The 24,268-nt window shown below is 40.3% G+C and overlaps 1 protein-coding gene across 3 annotated transcripts in view; it reads right to left on the bottom strand.

Moving 5' to 3' along the window:
• ldlrap1b (low density lipoprotein receptor adaptor protein 1b) overlaps positions 1-24,268 on the bottom strand; it is a 40,226-nt gene that overhangs the window by 5,589 nt on the left and 10,369 nt on the right. The window contains exons 2-7 of one of the 3 annotated variants that reach the window (XM_059353503.1): positions 15,852-15,994; positions 14,743-14,855; positions 11,084-11,198; positions 9,182-9,254; positions 3,616-3,711; positions 59-153 (exon numbers count right to left, since the gene is read on the bottom strand). In XM_059353503.1, the coding sequence (XP_059209486.1) occupies positions 59-153; positions 3,616-3,711; positions 9,182-9,254; positions 11,084-11,198; positions 14,743-14,855; positions 15,852-15,994 (635 nt within the window). Of the gene's footprint in view, positions 1-19; positions 154-3,615; positions 3,712-9,181; positions 9,255-11,083; positions 11,199-14,742; positions 14,856-15,851; positions 15,995-24,268 lie in introns of all 3 variants that reach the window. The other 2 variants (XM_059353502.1, XM_059353501.1) reach the window with 2 other exon arrangements.

Here is a 24,268-nt window from a genome sequence, read left to right as displayed (position 1 = left end):
AGCCTGACTCTTGTCTTACCCATACAGTATTGTTGTTCTCTGTTGCGTGATTATGCACCATAAAGGGATCCGATTCAGTCTGCTTTGTTCCTGAGTGGATCAGCGCCACGTTGGCTCCCTCTGCCAAATCCAGAAGTTTTCCTGTCGCTACTTCTGAAACACAAAACAAACACAAAACATATGTAAATGCATTTAAATTTGCAAGAAACCATCCACAATTCACCATTAGATTTAATTCGTAGCCCAGAGACAACAGTGTAATAATAAAGATAAGTAACCATTTAATAGGATCTTGTGATTATGACTAGAGCCTGAACAAGACCGATGCTCGATAACCTATATGGTGACTGATATAGTACTTTCTTGAGCGGGAAAGAAAAATTATTTCTTTATGTGAATGTGCACATATTTTTCACTACTCTGTAAATGTACCCTGAGAGCTATGTTCTCAAACATTAAACTGTATTAAATAATATTTAACATTGTTATACATTATTATACATTATACAAGCAATGTATTACATTGTAAATTCTATAATTGATAATTGATAAAATAAAGAATAAATAGGAATAAAATAAATAGCTAAATAAACATAATTACTGTTCAGTTTCAGTCAATTGCTGACTATTTAAAAAAAGAAGAAGAAAATAATTAATAGTTAGCACCATTTCTTAATCACGCCAAGCAACATTTTCAGCATTATATATTGTGAAAAAAATAATGGCACTTTGCATGCAGAAAGTCTATGACTTTCCACTATGTTTTCCTTGTAATGTATCTCACAGATGCAGCCATCTGTGGATTGTCACTTGTGACAAGTGAGCATGCAGTAACCCCCTGACTCGCACGCCTAACTGCGGTGACACTGCTGATCTGTAATGGGATTGGCTTGTAATGGCCTTGCCTGATGATTAATGTGTGTCAATAATGTATGTCAACACTAATTTCTGTCTCGTCTCTCGGCTAATGCTGCCCATCGAGAACAGAGAACGCGAGCACTTCTGCTCAAACTTTATATCCTTAAATGACCTTTTCCCTGTTTTCTGTGTTCCTCAAAAGAGAGGCTCATATACAAGTGAGTCAGCAACAGCAATTCCCTTTGACTTGTCCTCTCTGTCAACACTGGCTCAAAGGCATTTAAGAGTATTTCGCTCTTATGAAGAATGCAATATAAGTGGGGCTGTGGCTGTCACTCATGGGGAAAGAGAGGAGGATGAAGACTCATCTGATGCTAATGCCCCGAGGTTAACAGCTTTGGTGTTTGTCAATGTGGAAGTGAAATTCTTGGAGCCCTCAACTGGCACAGCTCAAGCTTAAACAATTAGAAAGAAAATGAATCTATTCTGATAAAGCTTATTCTCAAGCAAAAATGCCAAATACTTTCTATTTTTCTTTGTCATTTATGAGAGTAAATTAAACGTCTTTTGCTTTCTGAGTGTTGGTGGGACAAAACAAACAATGTGAGGATGTCACTTGTGATGTTTGGGCTCAGGGAGATTGTGAGGAGCATTTTTCTCCAGTATCTGTCTGTTTGTCTTCCCATTGATTTCCTTGACAAATGTTTGCCCAATTGACTTTATACTTGGTGGGTAGATTGCTGAGGATACTCTCTCTCTGTACGAGAGGGAAGCCAAATCATCCTGGATACAGGAGCTGCCATATTTGGCCGGTGGAGCTCTCAGCCATACACCCGCCTGACCAATCCTGAGCCAATCACTGCGGACAATCATGGTGTTACACCTCGTTATAGAGCATTTAATACCTAATAAAAATGTACACTTGAACATACATCAATGGGAAAAATGTATTTGATGCATGTTTTTTCGCTTTAAAAAAAAAATTGCCAGCCACCAGGGGGCGAGCAAGATGTTTTGGCTTCACTCATGTGGTGCTGTCAGGCTATCCATCTTTATATATTGTATAGTCTACGGTCTGAATGGACACTTTTGTTCCTGGAAATAGCCTGGTCCTACATAGCTAGTCAGTAGTGACTAGATATAAAAAGGCTAAGTATAAAAGTTTAAAATAAAGTTATTTCATGAGATCAACTTCAAACTTGGTGGTTCTCAAAAAAAGGTGCGAGCAGAAATATTGGTTAATCTTGTTAGTTTCAGCTATATATTAAACTCTATGAAGAAGAAAAAGACTGAGAGAGTAACATCAAGCTGGTTAAATCCCTGAATTATCAGGGTGATACAGGAAGGAGTGGCATTTCTGTTTTGTAGCCAGTGTAAGAATCCTGGCGCCGGGAGAGAGCGGAGGGTATCATGTCTCATGAATAAAGCTGACTCACCTCTGACAACACCACTGATCCCGAGAGTCTCTCTGACACGGTGGCATGCCATTTGATCAGCCAGAGTGAAGGGTACATAAATGTAACCTTCTGATAGCTCTACAGCTCTGCTGTCCCCAATCACTGCTTTAGGGCAGGCAGTAAAAAAAAAAAAAACTCTGGCAGGACAGAAACGCTCATCCCATTTCAAAAGGCACTCTGAAGCTTCTACCGTGTATTACTCTGCTGTACAATTACGCCAATTTGCTTTACAGAAATACAATCCGCTGGCAGCCAAATGTGCCACTGAATGGTCAGTGGGATAATATTGGTCCAAAAACGAACACCAAGCCTCTCTGTTGCCAGAATCTGCATCCAAGTCCTACTCTGCAGAGTCTTCTCGCTGGGGATCATCCTTAAAAACCTGTGTAGGCCATAAAATGCTACACGTTCAGGGCCACAGCCTCGAATAAAGTGTCAGAACAGATTTAGAGAGATCTCTCTCTGGCTGGAGGCCACCTGGCTGGACACGCGGTTGGGGAGCTCAGTACAAAGCTGATGTTTTTAGATGTTTTTGGAGTTGCCTGCTAAAAAAGAATGACTGCCTCTGTCTGAACTGAAACCTCCAGAACCAAAAGAATTAGTACAGTGGCTGCTTACAAAGTGTGACAGGAAAAAGGCATGCACAAAACAGACAAACAAAGAATTATGAGCAATAAGTGAACAGCCTTTGTGCCACTGGCAACAAGACGCTCCTCATCTTATTGCATCTTGGCTGTGGACAATACATGCAACTAATAATGCCTTAAGGTTGTCTGCCTCAGTGGATGTCAACAACATGTTTGGAGGGCATGACCCGCGTCTCAATTCCTGGAATCTGATTGAACAATGGGGGTCACAGAAAATGTAGGCTTCTTTTATGCTATTCTACAGAAACAGCGCTGTAATTGTGCTTCCAGAGTGAGAGAGAATATATCTGTTTGTCCATGAATAGTCCCCTGTTGTTATAAAATGTCATGGGGATCGGCGAACCAAGATTTGTTTTTAATAGATCCACAACACGGCAAGGGGGCTTTAATGTTTTCAGATTGAAACGGCCATCATCAGCGCCATTACATCACACATAATCACCTCAAAATGTCATTTGCTGTTCATTGTAATGATACAAGCGGGGAACAATAGCAAAGAAAAAAATGCAGATTGTTGTCAGCTGACCTCAGTAGAAGACAACCTTTGACAAGTGGCTGAATACTCCTTCTTACCCCCCCGAGGCTACGATTACTGTGACAGAGAGGGCGAAGGAGAGAGAGAGGAAGACATGATGATGGGTGACATGACTCACCTCCTCCCTTCAGGCTGCCCAGGCTGGCCGAGCTGTCCGACTGGGAGTTGCTAGCTCCTTCTCCGTCTGAACCCGACTTCACTCGCTTCTCTTTCTCTGTGTGGGGAAGGACAGAAAGAAAAGAAAACAGAGCAGTCAGTGAAAGACAAGCCAACTGTGATTCAGGAGCAACCACAGGGCCAGTTACTCCAGGAACTGTTTACTTTTCGAGCTGCTGAAAATGTTCCACTAACCAAGCATATAATGAGTGTAAACAAATTAGCAGCAGTAAATTGGCAGAAAGGGTTAAGGCCATTACTCAAGCCATCTGCCAGCTGAAACCTAGAGGGGCCTGGGCCTCGGAGATTGTAACACACTCGCTTCAAACAGCAGTAAATACAGTAAGTGCAGCATTTAAATAGTGCAGGCATGGCATCTGGGTCAGATGGATAATAGGCTCTGCTCGCTCCAAACATTCTCACCTGCTAGGAAGGTTTTCACACAGTGCAGGATCACCACATGCAACTGATAACAGCTTTCGTTTTATTTCCTGCTCGTGTAGACACACACGGCCAATATTATATATCAAGCATTTCAGGTTCAGTTAAAGTTAACCTAAGGCCTCCCAATTCACTTTAACCATTGAAATCAACATGGGCCAAATATCTTTCATTTATGTAATGAAACCACTGAATGTTATATTACAGACAGTGTTCAACGCCAATTTCAGAAGTTGGGATGCTGTCTAAAATGGAAATAAAACAGAATGTGATTTTGTAAGATCAATTAAATTACAAAACTGCACAAAGACAATATATTTAATGTTCAAACTTACTTAAATTTACATTTTACACTGTGTCCAACAATGCCTCGTACGTACGAGATAAACTTAGGTTTAAATAATACTCCTTGTTATTCGTTTCCTCACAGAAAAACATCCAAATGAGTGAATGATCCCTGACACTTAAACTCTATAATACACTAAAATAAGACATATTACACAGAGATATATACGAGATAAACTTAGGTTCTGGCCAAAAATGCCTGAAAAAAAAAACTCAAATTCAAATTCATCTTGCCTTTCTGGGCTTCCGTAATATACAATGAATATTAACACATTCCAATTTAAAAAAGTTTTAAGGAAACTGAAAATGATCCTTCTTGAAAAATATCCTTAAAAGTGGGCTGTTCAGCTCCAGGGCTACATTTAGGAATATCTGTGGCACTATTTTATGCAGGACCAAATAACTTCTATATTTAAGAAATATATTAAGATCACACAGAGGGATTTGGTTGCGAGAAAGTAAAAACTAGTGTAGAAATTGATCATATTATGTGGTTCATGTGATCCCATTCCTTTGCTCTTCAGGGTTACTTCAGGGTCACGTAAAAACTGAAAACCACTGACAACGTGTTGTCTCAACGCTCTGAGCAATAAAGTATAACAAACCTTCTTTGTAGAGCTGTGTGTTTGTGTTGTGTTGTTTCCACAGTATGACTTAAAGCTCATGAGCACACCAAAGATGGGAGACCAAACTTCCAACTCAGAAAATGGGATTATCAAAGGAGCATGTGAACGCACCACTGGCTTTTTTCATTAGTCTTTGATCTCTAAATGTAATTTTAGTTTTTAATAATTTGATTATTGTATAGCATTTAGCAGTAACCATTTACTATGTATATATGTAGTAAATTATCCTTGGGGTTTCTCAGATGTTTAGTACAAATTTTAACCCATCTTAGTGAAAAATAAGCAATTGGTGTGGCTTAGAAATCACATACAAAGAGTTGCAAAAGTGATGACATTTAGCTCCGAGAGCCAAACTTTAAAAAACTCATAACCAAAAAAGTATTTGGAGTTATAAGCTTTATGATTGTGCAAGGTCCCACAAATTTAACAGAAGGTTTTCCTTGACATGAAGTGGGAAAAGTTTCCAATTCTGTGTGGGTTTGCATGGGATGACCCCTAGGACTAAACAGACTTGAAACTAATCCATAAAAACAGGAAATCTCCTCTGCCAATGTCCAACTCTTGTGTAACACCTTATGTATCATACATGATGGGAAAATAATTCTTATGGTGAGTCTTCGCCTTTCAAAAAAAAAAAAAAAAAGCCTTACTGTTCATTGAAATAGCACCACTAAAAATGATAAAAGACCCTATAAAAATATTTTACCTATTTTAATTAAGTTGAGTCAGCTCTCACTGAGGAGCCTCGTCGTGCGCATTATGAGGCACAATCAAATTTTGACTTATTACTTCAGAAATTGTTGGCTCTGACAGAATAATGACTGCTGTACAGCTGCATTTTCCTCGTTACAATAAAGTGCAACATTGAGAGGTTTCTGCTGCTGACTTTTCCTTTGCATCCTGCAAAAAGACAGGCTCAGATATGTGTCAGTAATGTCAAAAACAATCTTTTAATAAGCTAATTGTCATTAAGTACTCTAAAACATATCCCCTCTTACTGAATACCTCTACAGAAAGAATCCTCTGGAGCAGAGATATGGAACGACCCAGGAGTAAAAGCTTTTTTTAAACTTCGGAAAATACTCCTACCAACTCACTTAGACCTCCCAGTTCATGTCATGGATTTCCTTGAAGGAAAATGTTTTTGAAAATTCCTATTAAATTCATAGGACCTTGCAAAATCCTATACCTCTACTCTGAACACTTTTTTAGTTCTGAATTTTTTTTAGTTTACCTCAGAGCTAAATTTCATCATTTTTACACTTCTATGTATTCAGAGCCTCACAGATTGCTTATTTTGCACTGAATTGGGTTTTACTGGACAGCCAAGAAACCCTAAGAATAATTTGCAACATGCTTATATATATATATATATATATATATATATATATAAAAGTTATATATAAAAATATATTTTCAAAAAATATATATCAAAGTAATTACCAAACAAAGTTAATTTTAAATGAATATCTCCATTAGTTTTTTGCAACCAAATGTGGATTCTGTGTAGTATTAAAATAGTTCTACCACTTCTAGAAGTTAATGGATCCTGGATAAAAAATGGAGTGCTTAATATAGCCTCGGAGCTGAAACCCCCACTTTTAAAAGATATTTTGACAGGATATTTTTCCAAGAAGGATTATTTTAATTTCCTGAAAGCTTTTTATGGGTAAGTGTTAATGCAAATAAATAAATAAATACGGAGCGATTCGCTGCTCTGAAGCTTAAATTAGAAGTCTGAACTCCCTGAGGTGCCAGGATGCTGACCCACTGTAACTCAAGCTTTCAATACTGTGGCTACACATTAAATGTCCATTTCTGTCAAACAAGACCTGCTTACAGCAAGGAAGTGTTTTTATTGCATCATCCTTCTTAATCTAAAGAAAAAAAACATCTTATTTCCCATGAGCCCAGGTAGCTTAGTGATGGCACTGTTCCAAAACTTTCCCCAGGGCATCTGTTTCCCTCCGCCGCCTTCCCTGTGCAGAGTTTCCAGCCAGCTAAACATGGGAGAGTTCAAAGCAAGCTGTGGTGTTTACAGTGAATATTATATGAACACTGATTTATGAACAGAGATGGAAGCAGTAATATACAGAGGAATGTGGGTCAGGAATGTGTGGTGGGCTGTGGAGAACCACTGTGGGTGGTGGAGGAGAGTTTTTAAGAAACAGAAGCTGCAAACTAGACAGACATACAGCAGAGACCCCCTCTTTCTGCCCTGATCCTCTGAGGTCTTGTAACTTTAATGAAACAGAAGCGAAAGGATTTTTTTCCCTCTCCTGAGCTCCCTTTCTTCTTCTCTGCCACAAGAGAACACCACTGCTAAAAACTACGCTTTCTTTCTCCTCCATAGCCCCCAACCAGCAAGGCATGACTTCTCCTTCATCAGTGACACCGCACTGAACCACATCGTGCGACTGAAAACAGCTCAGCAAATTAAACATCGTATTAAGCCTCGCGCAGAAAAAGAAGACCAGGAGAGGTGCTGATTGGTGGGAGTAAGGAAAAAGGAAGCAAGACATAATGATGAAAGAAACATGGGTGACAAAATGTAAGAGGTGAACGAGTGAGGAGGCAGCAGACTTAATATTCAAGTCAAAGTTGCAAACAACCAAATGAAGAGGTGTGAGGCAAGGAGCCTGTGGCCTTGATGTTAGGAAAAATAATCCCTCCTCAAAATGAAAATGTGCCCACATAAAAACATTCCTACACACCACAGAAGAAGAAGAAGAAAAGGGGGTGAAATGTGGAGTAAATAAAAAGGCTGCTAGAATTTTTATACAGTGCAAGTGTGTGTCTCTAAAGGACTGAATAAATAAGCTTGCTTTCGCGTGAGACAGGATCAATGGCACTGACACTGAATCTGTCAGGGGGCTGAGCTCCCACTGACACACGCACACAATCATTTTCCTTTCTCTCTTACACACTCCGTCCCAACAGCCCTCTCTGCCCCGCCTTTCATGCTCTCTTGCCCTCTCTCCTCTTTCCCCATCCCCCTCCATTCGCTCTCCTCTTCTTCACCCGTCTTATAATGAGCAGAAGCCAGCCGTGATGGGGGGGTGAGGAGAGAAAAAAGAAAATAATTCGAGAGAGGAGGAAGGAAGGGAGATGGTGGGGGTGGGGGGCTGGGGGGTCAAGGTGCCAGGTGCAAAACACAACAGACAACAAAGGGATAATCACAAAATTCAAAGGGCGCCAACAAGGCAACATGTATGTAAAGATGAAGAAAATGGGAGGGGGCTGTGATGCAGAAACCAATATTATGTGGCAAGACCTGCTCATTTACACTGGAGCCATGCATGCAGTAAATTACATGCATGTTCTGCTGAGCTGTACAAAAGAGTGTGTGTGGCACCGTCCTTACACAGCACTTTGATTGCCTGCTGCGTCCACCACCGTGGTGCCACAACACGAACTGTCTGCGTATCTCCTCTGCTATTAAAAACGTAGATTTTAAAGAATGCTTTCCAAGTTTGGCATAAAACAAAAAGATATAAATATATAATGAGGAGAAAAGGAACATTTTGGCAGTAAAGACAAAAGATATCCAGGGAAAATCCCAGCTCCCACACATCTGAGTCGTATTCTCACTGTAAAAGGAGACGGGGAAGATTTACCTCCAGTGAGCCCACCTCTGCCCCGGGCTAACCTTAATTCCTCTTCACCCCTCCTCATGTCGATACCTAGATGAGTCTTTAACCATGACTGAGTTGCCTGTAATAAAGAGGCTTCACTAAACTAAAACAGGCCTCCCAGCTCTCTGGGTGATGATTTAACCACTGTGTGGGGGAGACGAGTTCAATCAATGAGGACATTCCTCTACTGTAGGTGTGTGTGTGTGTGTGTGGACAGCATTGACTGACAGGAGCAGTTGTCCAGTATTTCACATGACCCCTGTAGAGGGTGTCAAGGCCAAGAGCAGGAAGAGAAATTTATTTTTCCACATCGTGTGGGAAACTATAGAATAAAAGACGGGATCATTGTTTGGCCACTAAGAAGACGGATAAAGGGATAAAGGGAGAGAATAACAACAGAAGGGGGAGGTGAGGGAAGAGGAGACGAACGTTTTCACTCGCTCGTCACACTCCTCTGGATGTCGGATGCGACCATGCGTACCTTCCTTGGCAGCCTGCCAGAATTCAAACGCCACTCTGAAAGCCTGAGCCACTGTTAGGGTTACCGCCTGGGCCTGTTGGATAGAAGGAAAGAGATATGAGTGTGAGACAGAGGGACAGTGTAAAAGAATAAAAGGAAGATGAGTAACACTCATCTTATCCACATGAGCAGAAACTCGAGGAAGTCCAGGAGCTGTGACTGATAAAAACAGGAAGTGACCACCAACAACAGGGGGATCCTTCACAGACACTTGAACAGGAGGAAGAGAAATCCGTAGGCTCCATGACAAGTTGTTGACGTAACTGGGAGGATATATGGCCTTTAGGCCAGAACTAAATTAGTGAGGGGAAGGAAAAGGGAGTGGTTCTCTCGTTCTGCAAACCTCCAGGGATGGAGAGAATGCCAGAGAGGGACAACAACCTCCCCGCCCTTCATGTTCTCACTCCTCGTCTTTCTCCTCATAATGCTTGGACATTTGCATACATACATAGTAGAGTTATACTCAAAGTTGCAGAGCAGTTATGTGGTCTCTTTGCAACATAATGTATCTGCATAAAGAGCTTTCCACACATTGCCAGGAGCAAAAGCTGAATCCAATACCTAAATGCAGAATCCTGCACCATAAAGAGTCTGTAGCCTACATTTGTAGCAGCAACCTGCAGCTTTATTTCACTATACATTTATTAATATGTAACCAATGGCATTAAAAAAGGATAGTTCAAGATTAGTTAAAAATATTAAAATTACTTTCACGTCTACATTTTTATCATGAAGCCACAGCCAGCAGCTGAATAGTCTGATAATGCATTAAGACTGGAAACAGACATGTTGTATTTTGTTTGTTTATTCTGAATAAAAAAATGTGAAAACAAGTTGTGGCTTTATGAAAGGGTCATGTGCAGAAATATGTCTCGGCCAGGCACACAGACTTTCTGATTAATAACTTTAAAGGTGCTGTTTGGTGGTTCTTGTTGACTTCGGAGGGGCTTCTTTTTGAAAGCAGATGAGCAGAATCATCTGTTGGTTACCCCTCCTTTCACGGCCCAAATGGTAAGATTTGGGCGTGGGGTGCTATTAAGCTCACAGCTGCATCCACAAGCCACCTCCACCCAGGCCCCTCAGGGAGGGGTCCTGCGAGGAGATCCTCCCATACCAAGTGGCCATGTCTGAATCCCGCAGGCAGACTGCCAGGAACCCACTTGTTGATCAGTGGGTTCTTGGTAATGTGGTCAAAATCATCACTGAAACTTAGCTTTGTGTTTAGTTTGCTTGTATTAGCAAAAATGTGTTATTAAAAACTTAAGTGACAAAAAAAAAAAAAAAATCAAAAGTATCTGATTAGGGTTCTGCCCCTTGTTTACAGTCTGTGTGCAAAGCTAACTTGCTGCTGACTGTTGCTTCATATCTAACAGTCATGAGAGATGTACACTCACCAGCCACTTTATTAGGTATACCTGTGCAACTGCTCATTAACGCCACTATCAGCCAATCACAAGGGAGCATCTCAATGCATTTAGGCATGTAGACATGGTGAAGAAGAGCTGCTGAAGTTCAAAGTGAGCATCAGAATGAGGAAGAAAGGTGATTTAAGCGACTTTGAATGTGGCATGGTTGTTGGTTCCATGTATATACTTTACCTAATAAAGTGGCCTGCTAGTATATACATCTTGTCAAAAGTATTAGCATACTTCCTATAATGTTAAATCATCCATGTGTTAAGAATTGAGAAATGGAAAGTGCAGTAAGAATATTATATCTAATATTAGGATGTAGGTGGTTGCAGGCTCTTTGTGTATGTGTAACTTTGTCTTCCACATGAATAAGTTATAGCTCTACTTTAGGCAAACAGCCTACTCATGCACACAGTGTTTGTCTCAGAGACACACAAATTCATTTACGTACCATTTTTTTCTTAGTGCAGAGGAAGGCATGACACTCCAGAGTCTCATTGTGTTGGCTCTGGACGATGTAGGCAAACACTTTATCATGCATCTTGTCCGCCGTGCAATATGATATTCTGGGAAAAAAGGAAAAACACACACAGATGCACACACTTTAATAAAAACAGATCAAGTGGGGCCATCGTGCAACTTCATCTCCACTAAGCCCTTAAGCTAGTCCAGCAATCTGATTCAAACTATTCAATCTAGCATTTCTGTTATAGAAAAAAAAATCCCTGTCATGCTTGAAGCCAGCTGCACTCACAGATCACACCGCTCTGCACATGATCAAATACACACACTGCAGCTGTGTGCAGGTACAAAGCTGAACAATGTCATGTATTTAAAACGAAAACATGCACAGGTGGACATCTGTGCAGTTTCTCCAAAGGGATGCCGCTCCTTTCTGCTTTCCAAACAACTTACTACATCACCCCCCCCGCTGTGTCCACCTGCTTAAAAACCATGACACACGCAGAGTTTTGAATTACAGCTTTTAGATTGGCCCCTGTGAGGTACATGAAAAGACTCATGCAGACAGAGGTGATTGTTCCTGTCTTGTTCTGGTGTAGGAGGTCATCTACTGCTCTGAGATTTCTCTGTGTCGCGTGTGAGGGAGGTATCAGTCTGCTCGTCAGTCTCAGGTGCAGATTTGGGATTTAAATTAAGCTGTAATTTCACACAAATAGCTTTTCTCAACCATTTGATCACCCTGTTATTACCCTAAGACCAAAATGATGGGTACACGGGCCAGTTGGGGAGGGAGACCCAAAACGATAGAGGAAGGCTATAATGAATGTCTGCCATCTGTCCTTCCTTTCCCCTTGGAGCATCAGCACTGTGCTCAAACGTCACTGTGGGATAGTCACACACTCTGTTAACTAATGACTGAGGAATACAAGGTGGGCATGTAATAAATAAATAAATAAAAGTGAGGGAGGAAAAGTTTGGAGACGTTTAAGAATCACAGCTGCAGTCTGCAGAACACAACCAAGATTTACGGGCCAATGTTTGGGAGGCAGGGCGTCAGGGAAATTGGGTGTCTAGGCAAATCCATTTCTTTTATTGGTCGTCTGTCTTCTCAGCAGATGTCCAGGGAGGAGAGCTCCAATGGGGTGCGAGATACAACCAGCTGCTTTATGTCTTCACACCATCCTGAGGTCACAGCTGGACTCACCTCATGCAGTCAGCCTTTTAATTATTGTAGTATTTACCTCATATTCTTCAAATGAGAGAATCCATTAGCAGTGCAGCATTTTACTGGATGCATTGCAAAAATAGAGAGTTGTATGCTGCTGTAAACTTCTGTGAAGTGTGTGATAAGGACGTCCTCAGTGGAGCTGAAACGATTAGCTCAGAGGTTTTAAAACTGTGAGGCTTGGCCCGGGAGAGTTGAAGGAGGGGTGCAGAGGAAGAAACACGAAGCAAAGATACTGTGTGAGGTAAAAAAAAAAATTCAGGTGGAACAGGAAGTTTGGCCTACTCTCATATGGCACATTTCCTAACACCTCAACCTCTGTAGCAGCAACAGCGGCTGTGCCACACAGCTCATAGAGGCAATTGAGGTTCAGCTACTTTTTCTCATTTAAAACTCAGTACACACCGAAAGGCTGCACATGTTTGATGTTTCACTGTGTGTGACTTGCACTTTTTGAGGATATTATCTTTGAGGTGTATTGCATATAAACATCCATAAATGCGCTTAGAAATCATAAAAAGAAACTCCTTTGATCTCCAGAGCTTGTCGAGAACGATGACATTTTGAGGTTTTCTTTAGAATCAAAGAAATTCAGTGATAGCTGTCTGCACATCCATGGGTTCATTGCAAATAGGAGCTGATAATAGCTTATTTAGCATACTTTTGATGCTGCCAATTAGGGCACCAGCTAACTAACTGTGGGGCAATGTCAGACTTGACTAGTGATTTTGATAATCAACTGATAATTTAAGTCTTTTTTGGGGGAGAAAATGACAAACAATCTCTGGATGCCTTCTAAAATGTGAAGATTTGCTTCAGTTACTGGTTTAACTGTTGGTCAAGACAAACCATAGAAATAAATAATACTTGACCCTCAAGATAACCTTTTCTATATAAATTCCTTAATACCTTTTACCTTGAATTCTTAAAGAGATTTTTTTTTCTTGCACGCCTCCACAGTGAACAGAGAATTTGAAAATGGAGCAAATCCCTGATGAATTAAAGAACTCACCCACACAAAGGTGATAGTGTTTTAAATACTAAGATTTTAGTAAAAGTGCATGTGTTTGGGAAATAGTGAGCATTAGACTGGATAAACGAGGCATTGCACAAGATGTGTGAGAGTTTGAAACAGATGTTTTGATATTTCCTGTTGTTAAACACGGCCCCCATTTACTTCAGTTCATCAAGCATTACTCCATTCACAATGGAGGCAGGCGCGAAAAAAAAGTTTTCTTCAAGAATTCAAGGTAACATGGGTTGGGTAATTGATATACAAGTGTTCATTTTATTGAATTAAGTATTCCTTTAAAAAACTGTGTTTCTGTTCAGTTTGATCTCATTGTGTCTGGATTCACTTAAAACCCCTTTTCTTTTCTTTATCAAAGCTTAAGAGATTTATTGTTTGCCATTTTACCTTTCCCCTCCTTTGATGGACTTGTGTGTGCAATGTTCCTCATGTTAAATCTGAAAAAAAAAAAAACAGCCCAGCGATGTAGAGCCCAGATTTTTAATATAGATAAATCCAGTATGCCTGAGAAATTAACTCCACTATGATTACTCGAAGCTGCACAGTCAGGAAGCAGTTGTTTAATGACAAGCGATGCAAAATTGAGTAGGTAGAAGGAATGAAACCGTCCTCTATGATATATATATTATAAAGTAACATCCCAAAGGTGACACAGGAGAGCCAGAAACATGGTCAGTGTAGACAGTTTGTCAATCAAACTGTTCTAGGATAACTTTAGAAAACTGTCAACAATTGAAGTTTGTCCTCAATCTGCCAGCTTTTAGGAGAAATTATTCAACATAAGCCTATTCATGCTCGCAAAAATGATGGAAAGTCCCATCTCTCCTTGATATCCAGACTCATGAATGTGGAATTTTAGAGAAGTGATTCAAGCTTGGATCATAAGCTCGAGGCCAATGGAGGTTAGGCAGCTTTAAGTGTGCAGGCTACAGCAGGCAAGGGAGATCTGTAGGCATTTACTAGAGAGAACCTGTTAGTGTGTGTGTGTGTGTGTGTGTGTGTGTGTGTGTGTGTGTGTGTGTGTGTGTGTGTGTGTGTGTGTGTGTGTGTGTGTGTGTGTGTGTGTGTGTATCAAACATACAGCTGTTGTAATGCTCCCAAGAGAGTTGAGATTGATGAGACATTCTGCTGATAGACGGAGTATACTCTTCTCTCACACACACACACATACTGAAAGCCATTACGCTGCCTTTGAGTACCACACCTGCTCTTACACTCACATCCATCCAGTGATGGATGAGAGCAAATAACAACTTTTGTTTTATTGTAGGTGATAAGGACAAGCCTAGGGTGAAAGTATTTCATAACTGGGGCCGCTGGACTGAGTCAGGGACACAGACTGTGTTAGGAATAATGACAAGAGTTGAACAGTCGAAATAAGAGGAGGACTGACCTGTATATGGAGATGTTTTCTATCAGCTGGTTGGAGGCACTGTCGTATAGGATGATTCCTCTTGGGGAGACTGTTAATGTGATTTTCTGGAGTTTTTTTCCACTGGCTTTGGCCTGGAAGGAAAAAGGAAAAAGGGAGAAGGAGAAAGAAAGGGTGGAGGTCACAAAGAGACAGGAGGACATCTGAGTGAGACAGAGATAAGACAGGAAAATCAATCCAGCAAAGGCTCAACCTTGTATTTATGTAAATGCTGCTCATTTTTGATCAGCCCAGCCAATCATGTCTCCACAGAATCCAAACTATTATCAACTATTACTACTATCAAAAGATGTTAAATCATTGGAAATATGAGAACCCTTTGAACTAACAACTGCAGAACTGCTGGCTTGATTAACAGCAGGAAAATAAGCATATGCAATTAACAAAGACATTGTCACACATTTGAATATTCTTAAGAGAATTAAGTTTGTTTGAGAGTAAAAAACATCCAATCCAGAGTAAATGACATCTTTTACAACTTTGGCTGGAAAATATATTACTTTACTCCGAGTATACCTCTTACACAATCTGGCAAATTAAAAAATATTCCATTCAGCAGCCTAACATCCTTTTCAGAGGGACACTAAGGGCAGCCAACAGATTAGGCCCAATCAGAGTCTCTGCCTCCCTCTCCATACATCACCGTGTCCCGAGTCGCACCATTCTGCCGCCGCTAACTTCATTATCCACTGAGCTGCCAGATCCAATAACATTAAGCCTTTTCTACCATGATAAAGCAGGCTGAGCCATATACCGAGCAACAGTGTCCAAACTAATTGCATCCTCCTCTAAATGTCAGCCTGGGCCTCCGGGGGGGAAGTAGGCAGCCAACCAGTCACTTCTCACCGAGGTGTCATTCAGGTCATAAACAGGAGAAAACTACTGGATAACTATGATTTCCAAGTGCTGGAGGTGGTGATGTGGGACAGACATTATATGTGCTTGAGAGAAACTCATTTTCTGGGAATAGTTTTCTGACAAGAGATTCTGGGTGCATTTTGTTTAAATCCTTCCAGTTATGTGCATGTGTGTTGCCTGCTGCAAGTGTGTAGATGTGTGTCATCTCTCACCGTGGCCACTATCCTCTTGACAGCAGCCGCGGACAGCTCCTCTCCTTTGGGCTGCTCAACCATTGTGACCCCAAGGTACTTGAGCTGGAACACCATCCCCTCCAGAAGGGTCTCCCTCGTGTCCGTCCAGTTCTCTGGAAGTTCTGCAGATGAGAGACATGCATCAGTGACACTTCTGCTCATCAACAAGCCAGCTGCTCGTACTCTAAGGCAGACTGAAAGACGCTCTGTCAGACATGTGTAGACCACTGCATTAGTCGTGATTCTGTTAAAGCCAAAGTGAATTTTGAAGTAAAATTTTAAAACTCCAAATTAGGGACATTTGGCTATTAACCGATTTAGCTTTTTTAAATTTATCTTAATATGGTTTTTAGGGACTAACTGTTTCTCAATTCCCAACTACACTCTTGCATCTCAACTTGTGTATCTGACTGTAAACAATGGCAGTGTTTTCATTAAAGTCTAATCGAATTTTGAAGCAAAATTTTGAAATGTCACATTAAAGAAAATGAAAATTAGGGACATTTCCATCAACTGGTTTGGATGGAATAAAGAAGGTTGCATAAACGTACTTTCATCAGAAGATGGCAGAAGAAGAAGTTGAGATAGAGCAAGAGAGAAAAAACAAAAAATAAGAGGTTGCTAATTGGACAACTTTGGCCACCTATGAAAGAAAATGGAGAGAAGTCTTCAGGAATTGGATTCAACTGGGCAACTTATAATTTCATGTCAGCTTGGAAACAGCTGATCAGTCATGTGAGTTAAATGTTTACTAGATCAGAACTTATTCATAAAAAGTATTTCAATCTCCTGTTTAGTGCATTAACTATTTTTCAAAAAAGACAAAAACCACCTCAATTAAGGGGAAACACTTTTATGTGCATTTTCGAAGGTTTAAGCAAATTTTGGTGTTTCCATCAGGCTTTTCTCATATAAATATTAAAAATTTGTTGATGGAAATATGACTACTGTCTCAGAATGTATGCTCAACTGTATTAGATAGAACAGTAGCCTATATCTGTTTCCAGTGGGTGCTTTTCAGGGAAGATTGTAAGCAAAATTACCAAAATGCATGTCCCTTGTTAACCTGCCACCCCCTAGGAGCAGAGAGAGGGGCAGAGGGGATGTTTAGTTGTATATCTACAGGCCATAGGGCAGTTTGCTGGTCGATGGACTTCCCAAAACAAACCGAGTCCATCCCCTCTGTTAAAAATTAACAAATCACCTACTAACTATGTCCTCATTATGGGTGCGTGTGTGTAATGAGCACACATTTTTGCTAATCCTCTTGAAAGGAAGGCAAGAGCATGTATAATATATATACAATATATATAATTCACTGGCTAAAATAAATTTGAAATATGTTAGCATACTCATCTATCTGACCTAAGTTTTACTGCAATTGAACTGCAAGGTAAATGGAGGAAAAGCAACAGTGGATGCAAGTGCATTGTAGACTAGCAAACGAGTACAATGGTGTAAGTACATATACAAGCTCTACAAATGACATATTAATGCTAATCATAAATCCTTTAAAAGTTTGCTTCAGTGATTAAGGTTTTTTATTTCCAGATGCCATCCTTGTTTGCAGTCGGAAACAGAGTCACAACATTGTAAAAAAAAAAAAAAAAAAGTTTCAGAACTTTTTTAATCAGGCAGCAAACATTATGGGCAGAAGTCTTTGAGGACCCTGTGAATTCTGCGTACATGTATGATACAAACAACTCTTTCTGTAGCGAGTCAGCGAGAGTTTAAACGGAAGTGTTATTCACAGCTTTTATAAACAGCGGTTTCACAGCTTCACAATGGTTAGGGGAAGAGATGCAGGTGCTTATTTGCAATTTAAACTAAAAAAAACAAAAAACAATATAGACTCATCAATCACCACACAAAATGTTACTCCAGTGGTGTTCTTTGGAATAAACACATTATAGTGGTTTTAAACTAGGTGTCAAAAGCAGGTTCTGGAGATAAAACTGGCCCCTCTTGACAATTTGTCAGAACTCATTAACAATCCTGCCAACTACTGCCGGTGAAATCATTCATAAAAGATATCTCCTCCAGCGTACGAGACGATGACACTAATTTAAGACTCAATATTGTAAATTTTGTCTTTAAAATTAAACTCTGAGGCTGTGGTTTTGATTTCTTTTATCAGAGGGATGCTTGGTGAGCTGCTCAAGGCGATGTACTTCTTTTCATATTATATCAGTATGGAGATAGCCGGGGGCACTCAGTCACAGGACTACACCGCAGAGATGGAGCAGGGAAAGAGAAAATAAAAACTTTTGTGTGAAATGGCCTGCTTCCCAAATAACACCAAATCATTAAGACTCATGTAAGAATAAAGCTGACAGTCCATGCTAAATCTACAACACTGTGGGAACAACATTTCAGAGAGGAAGTTCACACAAGACAACAAAATGTCACTTCAATATTCAGCCATTTGCTTCAACAGTAAACATGCTAACTTTTCCTTGAAGCTCATAAAATGTTTATTGAATTGTCACTCTAACGTTGAGTGGTGGAAGAGAAGTCCATTTGTCTCTGCTGAAAGTCCATTAAAAACACAATCAACAACATCACACCCTTCCCTCCTGGGTGGTCCTCATGTCACCCAGTGTCTTCAGGGTGAGCTAAATAAGATCCTGTGGTCTCTACCCACTGGGTTTTTGTTCAAGGGGATGTGAAGGCAGCTATATTTAAAAGGGTTCTGCTCATGTGCTTTATAATTCTCTCATGGGTTGGGTTAACCCCAAAAATGCTTTGTAGGGAGAATAAGTGTTCACTGATTGCAACGAAACGGGGGTACAAATGACAAGTTTCATCGCGATATTATATTATATCATTTTTTTAACAACGATAAGATATTTTCTGATACCACAAAGTCTGCCAAGATGCAATGTTGATTTGACTCAATTCAATTCAGAAGCCTGTTATCAATAAGAGTTATCATATGCCTATTTAACACAATCAGGTACATTTTTATTGACTCACAAAAAGCATCTAAAATATGATTTGACAGTTTACCTGAGCTCTTTCAGACATTTGGAAATTCAAATAAAGTAGAATCTTGAGGATGATGACATGTCTCGATTTGCACTCACTGATTATTGAATCAATATAATTGATACAGACCAATGTATCATTTCACCCATATTGCTTAATCAGTCAAGAGGAATAGGAAAAAATGCTGGCCTTAATGTTGATAATAATCGTTTTTGAAGCAAAAATACCAAAAATTCACTGGTTACAGCCTTTTTCTAAAGCAAATATTTGTAAGTTTTCTAAGTCTTACGTGACAGTAAAGTGAAATTTTTGGGGTTTGGGGTTTTTGGAAAGACCAAACAAGACATTTAAACATGTCAACTTGTGACCGGTTAAGCTCTGCAGGTGAGATGGATAGTGGCAGAGCAGGGCAGGTAAAGTCTTCACCATAAAATACTGCAAGCGGGACCTCTTTATGGAGTCCTCCATGCTGCACCAATATGTTTCTACAGTAGCCCAGAAAAGGACAAACCAACGACTGACTCCTTTCGTAACTTGAAGGCCACCATAGTTCTATGACATGGTTGGGAAGGGTGTTTTTTATTCAGGTGATTGTAATCTGCAACCTCACTGATAGATGCCACTTAATTCTAGACACTGCTAAGTTGTTATAGCATGTGTTTTATACAACTAACAAGCCTATTGTAGACACAGTAAAAAGTGTTGAAATCTTGCGCATGCTGACCATTTTTAATAAGGCTTTCATAGAGAAATGTTATGTTATTGTCCTCCATTTTAACAGTATACCATAAAAACTATAGATGTAGCAATAAACCAGTAACTGAAGCATTATTAAAGATATTTGAATGGATTTACACCGTGTAAACACTCATATGGCTGATTTTATATAGGGAACCACTTGGAAACTGTGGCAGACACTAACCTATACATTTTCTTTTTTCTCAGGTGAAACTGAGTCAGTGGTGAGTGGTTCTCGAGAAAGGTTTATAATTGTCTAAATGCAGCTCTAACCAAACCCATACTTAAGTAATGGGTGAGTCTGGAGTGAACACCCACTCTAAGGTCAAGGTCTTTGAGCTCCTAAGTGTGGGGAACGCATTAGGCTGTGGTCCTCTGCTGATCCTGTGGTTACATTAGTGCCTGGATAATTAGCACCCTTACTGTAATATAACCTGCGGTGAGGAATCATTAGCTCCTATACACAACCTAAATCAAGTTACCAAGTGCTCCAAGTGGACTGGGAGTATCCATTACCAGGTGTAGCCACTTAGGACATTTGCAGACAGTTACACAAATATTGTGGAGATAATGCAGGCTCAACCTCAGCTAGCTTGGCATTTTTAACCTTTAGTGCTAGCTTGTGTTTGTCAAAGCAATGGTGAATCTGAACCTGAGTCCAGAGATTTCCAGTGTTTACAAAAGGTAAAATTGCTGACAGGTCTGCTTCACTGAATTTCAACAATCTGTCAGAAGTGCTTTCAAAATGCTCTGAGTGATTCGAAGCTTAGGAGAGATGTCATTCACATAACACACTCAGCTGCAGCTGAAGGCTTGTGCTGGTCCAGCAGAGATATGAGAAGCAAGCCTCTACACTTCAACTGCTCATACTAATGCGTGCAGGAGGCAAGTCTCTTGGGATGACCGTCAGTTCACATTGACTGCAGAGTCTTAGGAATCCCCGCTTCCCTGGAGAGATCCTGAGGAAACTACGATAGGACTAGACAATGCAGATGATGGGACATTTTCAGCCTGCCTCAAATACATGAGTAAATGCATATTCTGCAAAAAAAAAAATCACTACAGCAGTTTTAGTCAACAAAGAAACAACAGCTTTCTTCAAAAACTGACACAATGGCAGTTCAAATGAACAACTTACAAACCAGAGCTATTTTTAGACTGGTGCATATGCCCAGAGTGCTGCTTTGTATGGAATAATAATCCATTTTCATATTGGTCACATTTGCATTCACACAACCAACCCCCAACCCAACATCAGCACCAGCACCAGCCCCCTCCACGGCAGCTCTCTGCAGCTGTGGTGCTGATTAGAGCAAACTTCAAAGGCTCCTTGGCTACGCTGGAGCTGTGGCTGGTCAGTGAGTGGCTCTAGCCTGGGTGACACAGCCTGTAAATAAGCTGAAGAGAGCACGCTGATGTTTGCTGAGTGGAAGAGGATAGGATTGGGGGAGGCAGGTAGAAGGCAGCAGCGGCATCAGTGAGAGTCAGACGTGTGAGAGTTTGTTCAGCCATCAAAGTATAATGTGGATAATGAACCAGTGGGGTTCATTCGGTCTTGTTCTGGTTCCTGCTCTGCAAGTCTTCACACGGCCTTGTGCCTGCACTGAAATCCTCTGGATATCTTTCTTTTTCTTTTAACACTTGCCTAGCTCACAACCTCAACAACACACAAACCACTACATAAATATTAACAACACTACAACAGAGATGCTGATGTCAGATGAGAGAATTATGTGTGAAGACTCAGTGAACAGGAACAAAATACATATCTGCTGGTTGACCGCCAAATGATGGAGGATTGAAAAATAAGAATTTACCACTCCCGGAATCTGTCAACCTGGGATTAAGCAGACTAATCTCATCTGGGAAAAACTAGTCCGATTAAAGAATTTGTTACATCAAAGCTTTCAAGCAGAACCGTAACAATCGCCTTTACGCTGTTGTTTGGCTTTAGAGTTTGGGGAAAAAAACAGCAAAAACATTTTATACATTCAATTAATATTCATGAACATGTATAACGTTCATGCTGTGAAGACTTAAAGACGATGGCTACATCAGAGACAGCAGACCTGTTCCTGTCTAAGCTTGTGTTCACATTACTTGTGAAATGTCATCAGTCATCACGGTTACAACTCCCTGCATCTTGCTTTAAAGGCAAGAGCCTTCAAAGCAAGATGCAGGGAGTTCTCACGTGTCACCCCAGGAGACAAGTCTTATCTTGGCAAACAATTTCATGTTAACAATCTCTATAAATAGATATTTACATGTAAATCTGTAGAATGGGTAGGCAATTGTGTAAGATATTGGTATCTGAAGCATACTGGTTTCTGTTTGGAGTCTGAGAAGTGTAGAACAATCACGTTTGAGTGGGCTTTTGTTGTATGCAGGTTAACGGTCTGTGTGGAGAGCAAAAAAGGCTCAATGTATTGGCTGAAATGCAGTCATGGAACCCACTGGCTGTTGACTGATTTAGCTTTTTTATTAGCCTTTATTATTCATCTGCATTAATATGTAGATATCTGTTTATAGAGATAAGCAGTTTCTCAATTACCAACTACATTCTCACATCTCAGCTTGCTAGTCAGACTGTAAACAATGACGGAAGAGAAAGTCTTGACCTAAATATCTATAACTAAAATATAACTTCAACCCCCAAAATGTTGGCAATTGCCTCCCCCAAGGCTAAATCGTCATCAGAACGATAGCCGATGGGTTTAGAGATTTATACTTTACTTTACATTTTCTCTTACCCCTTTATGACCAACACAAACTTAGTTTTAGTGCTGGTATGGTGCTGGTTCGCAGTTGGTTCAACTTGCGAACCTTCTCAGAACTTGTTTGTTTTCCTACAGGCTAGGGAGCCACGTCATTATGACACTATATACGTCTCCGCTCTCTGCAAGCATAATAACAACAATGCTGGACTACATCATCTCTTTACAAATGTTGCTCCTTGCTTTGCGAGCCTACATTGGCATCCAAGATATTCCATTATTATTCCCATAACAGGGACATTTTCAGTGTTACAGCAGCAAAATTGTATAGCAAAACCAGAAAGAAGAATCAATAAAATAACAAGAAATACTTAACAAGAAATCTAAAAGTATTAACAATTTAAACAAGAAGAAATATAAAAAATAAGGAATATTATATACAATATAAACAGACTCAGTTGGAATTGCACCATTACACAACGAAAAGTGATTATATTGCACAATGGAAATGTGAAAAATATGTTTCTTGTTAACCACTCTAAACATAAGAAATCATATCCTTGTCTGTCCAAGGCAAGATGTCAGCAACTTGAAGGGAGTGCCAAAAAAAATGTTTTCTTTTTGTTTGTGGAAAATAGTTTTTGATAGCTTTTCGACAGCTAGTTTTACCCATCCACAATTACACATTTCACATGTAGTTTGTGAAGTGATGACAGTTAGCAGAGAGGTGTGTGCTCATAACCTTAGATTAAAAAAAATACATTGGCAGCCACTCATTGAATCAGCCTGTAATCACACAGCCTGTGTAGAGTCCACTCTGCTCCCATCCCCTCTGTTTCCTTCTGCCTCAGACAAGTCTCAACACTCCACCGGCAACTCAGCCAGGAGAACAGGAGAGGAATAAAGAAAATACATTGTACAAGCAACTTGTGTGATCTGCAGTTTACCTCATCTGAACTGTACTGCAAGTCTACAAACCTTTGAAATCGCTATTTCACACTGTCAACTGAGCACAGTGTAAAATGCCGGCAGGTTTAATAATAGACAAGCATCAAACCTCTGGATCAAATGTTCCTGTAAACGAATGCAATAACAGGTCATTATAGCAATAAGGTTTCTGCACAAAGAATGTGTCTGATGGCATTTCAGACTGCATGTGAATGTCACAATGTGTTTAACACAGATTTCGAGAAAAGAAGTCTGCACATCAATCTAAAAAAAATCTTCTCAGACACTAAAAGAATTATTCAAGACTGGGCTTACGACATAACATCTTTCCCCATTACCTCTACTTTGCTAGACTTTTCTTTGATGTGGAAAAGGACACCAGTATTTAACAGTTTCTGCAGGCTGCACTGTGTACTAATAACAGTGGCAAAACCTTAGACAGGTTACTGGAACTGATGGGTTCAATGAACCGGTGAGCAGCAATCCAGACAGTCTGCTAGCAGAAAGCTCATATAGTGTCAGACCAGGCTGCGTTCGTTAGCCTGGTTACACAAGACAAACGCTCTAGAAAAGCCTCTTCTTCAAGATGCGATCATTTGAGTCCGTGCATAAGCCGGGACTTTTCATGAAGTTTTAATGAAGCTAAACCTACAGAGGCAGTTGGGCCCTTTTGATGCAACAAGAGATCTGGAGAGGCAAGGCAGCACAGAGGTCTCAGAAATTATAATCAAAGGGATTTAAGGTCCTGTGCAGCATTAGAGTATGAGGAGGGGTAGTGGATGTGGATATTTTGGTCAAAGCCAAGACAGAGGAAATGATGCAGACGATTTGGACAAGGGAGGGTCAGAAAGGATCGCTATCGCTCTCCCTGTCAACAGCCATCAACAGCAACAGTAATGAGGAGACGAGATCCTTGCTGGCCTTGCTTGCGCTTTGAGAAAGGGAAGAGGACACGCAGACAGACAGTCGGCGTCGGTGGGTTATTCATAAATGAAAAACAAGCAGATA

The sequence above is a fragment of the Centropristis striata genome, chromosome 16 (genome assembly GCF_030273125.1).
Source record: "Centropristis striata isolate RG_2023a ecotype Rhode Island chromosome 16, C.striata_1.0, whole genome shotgun sequence".
Lineage (NCBI taxonomy): Eukaryota > Metazoa > Chordata > Actinopteri > Perciformes > Serranidae > Centropristis > Centropristis striata.
The sequence above is the reverse complement of the archived record's forward strand: the minus strand, read 5'-3'. Positions and strand labels throughout refer to the sequence as shown.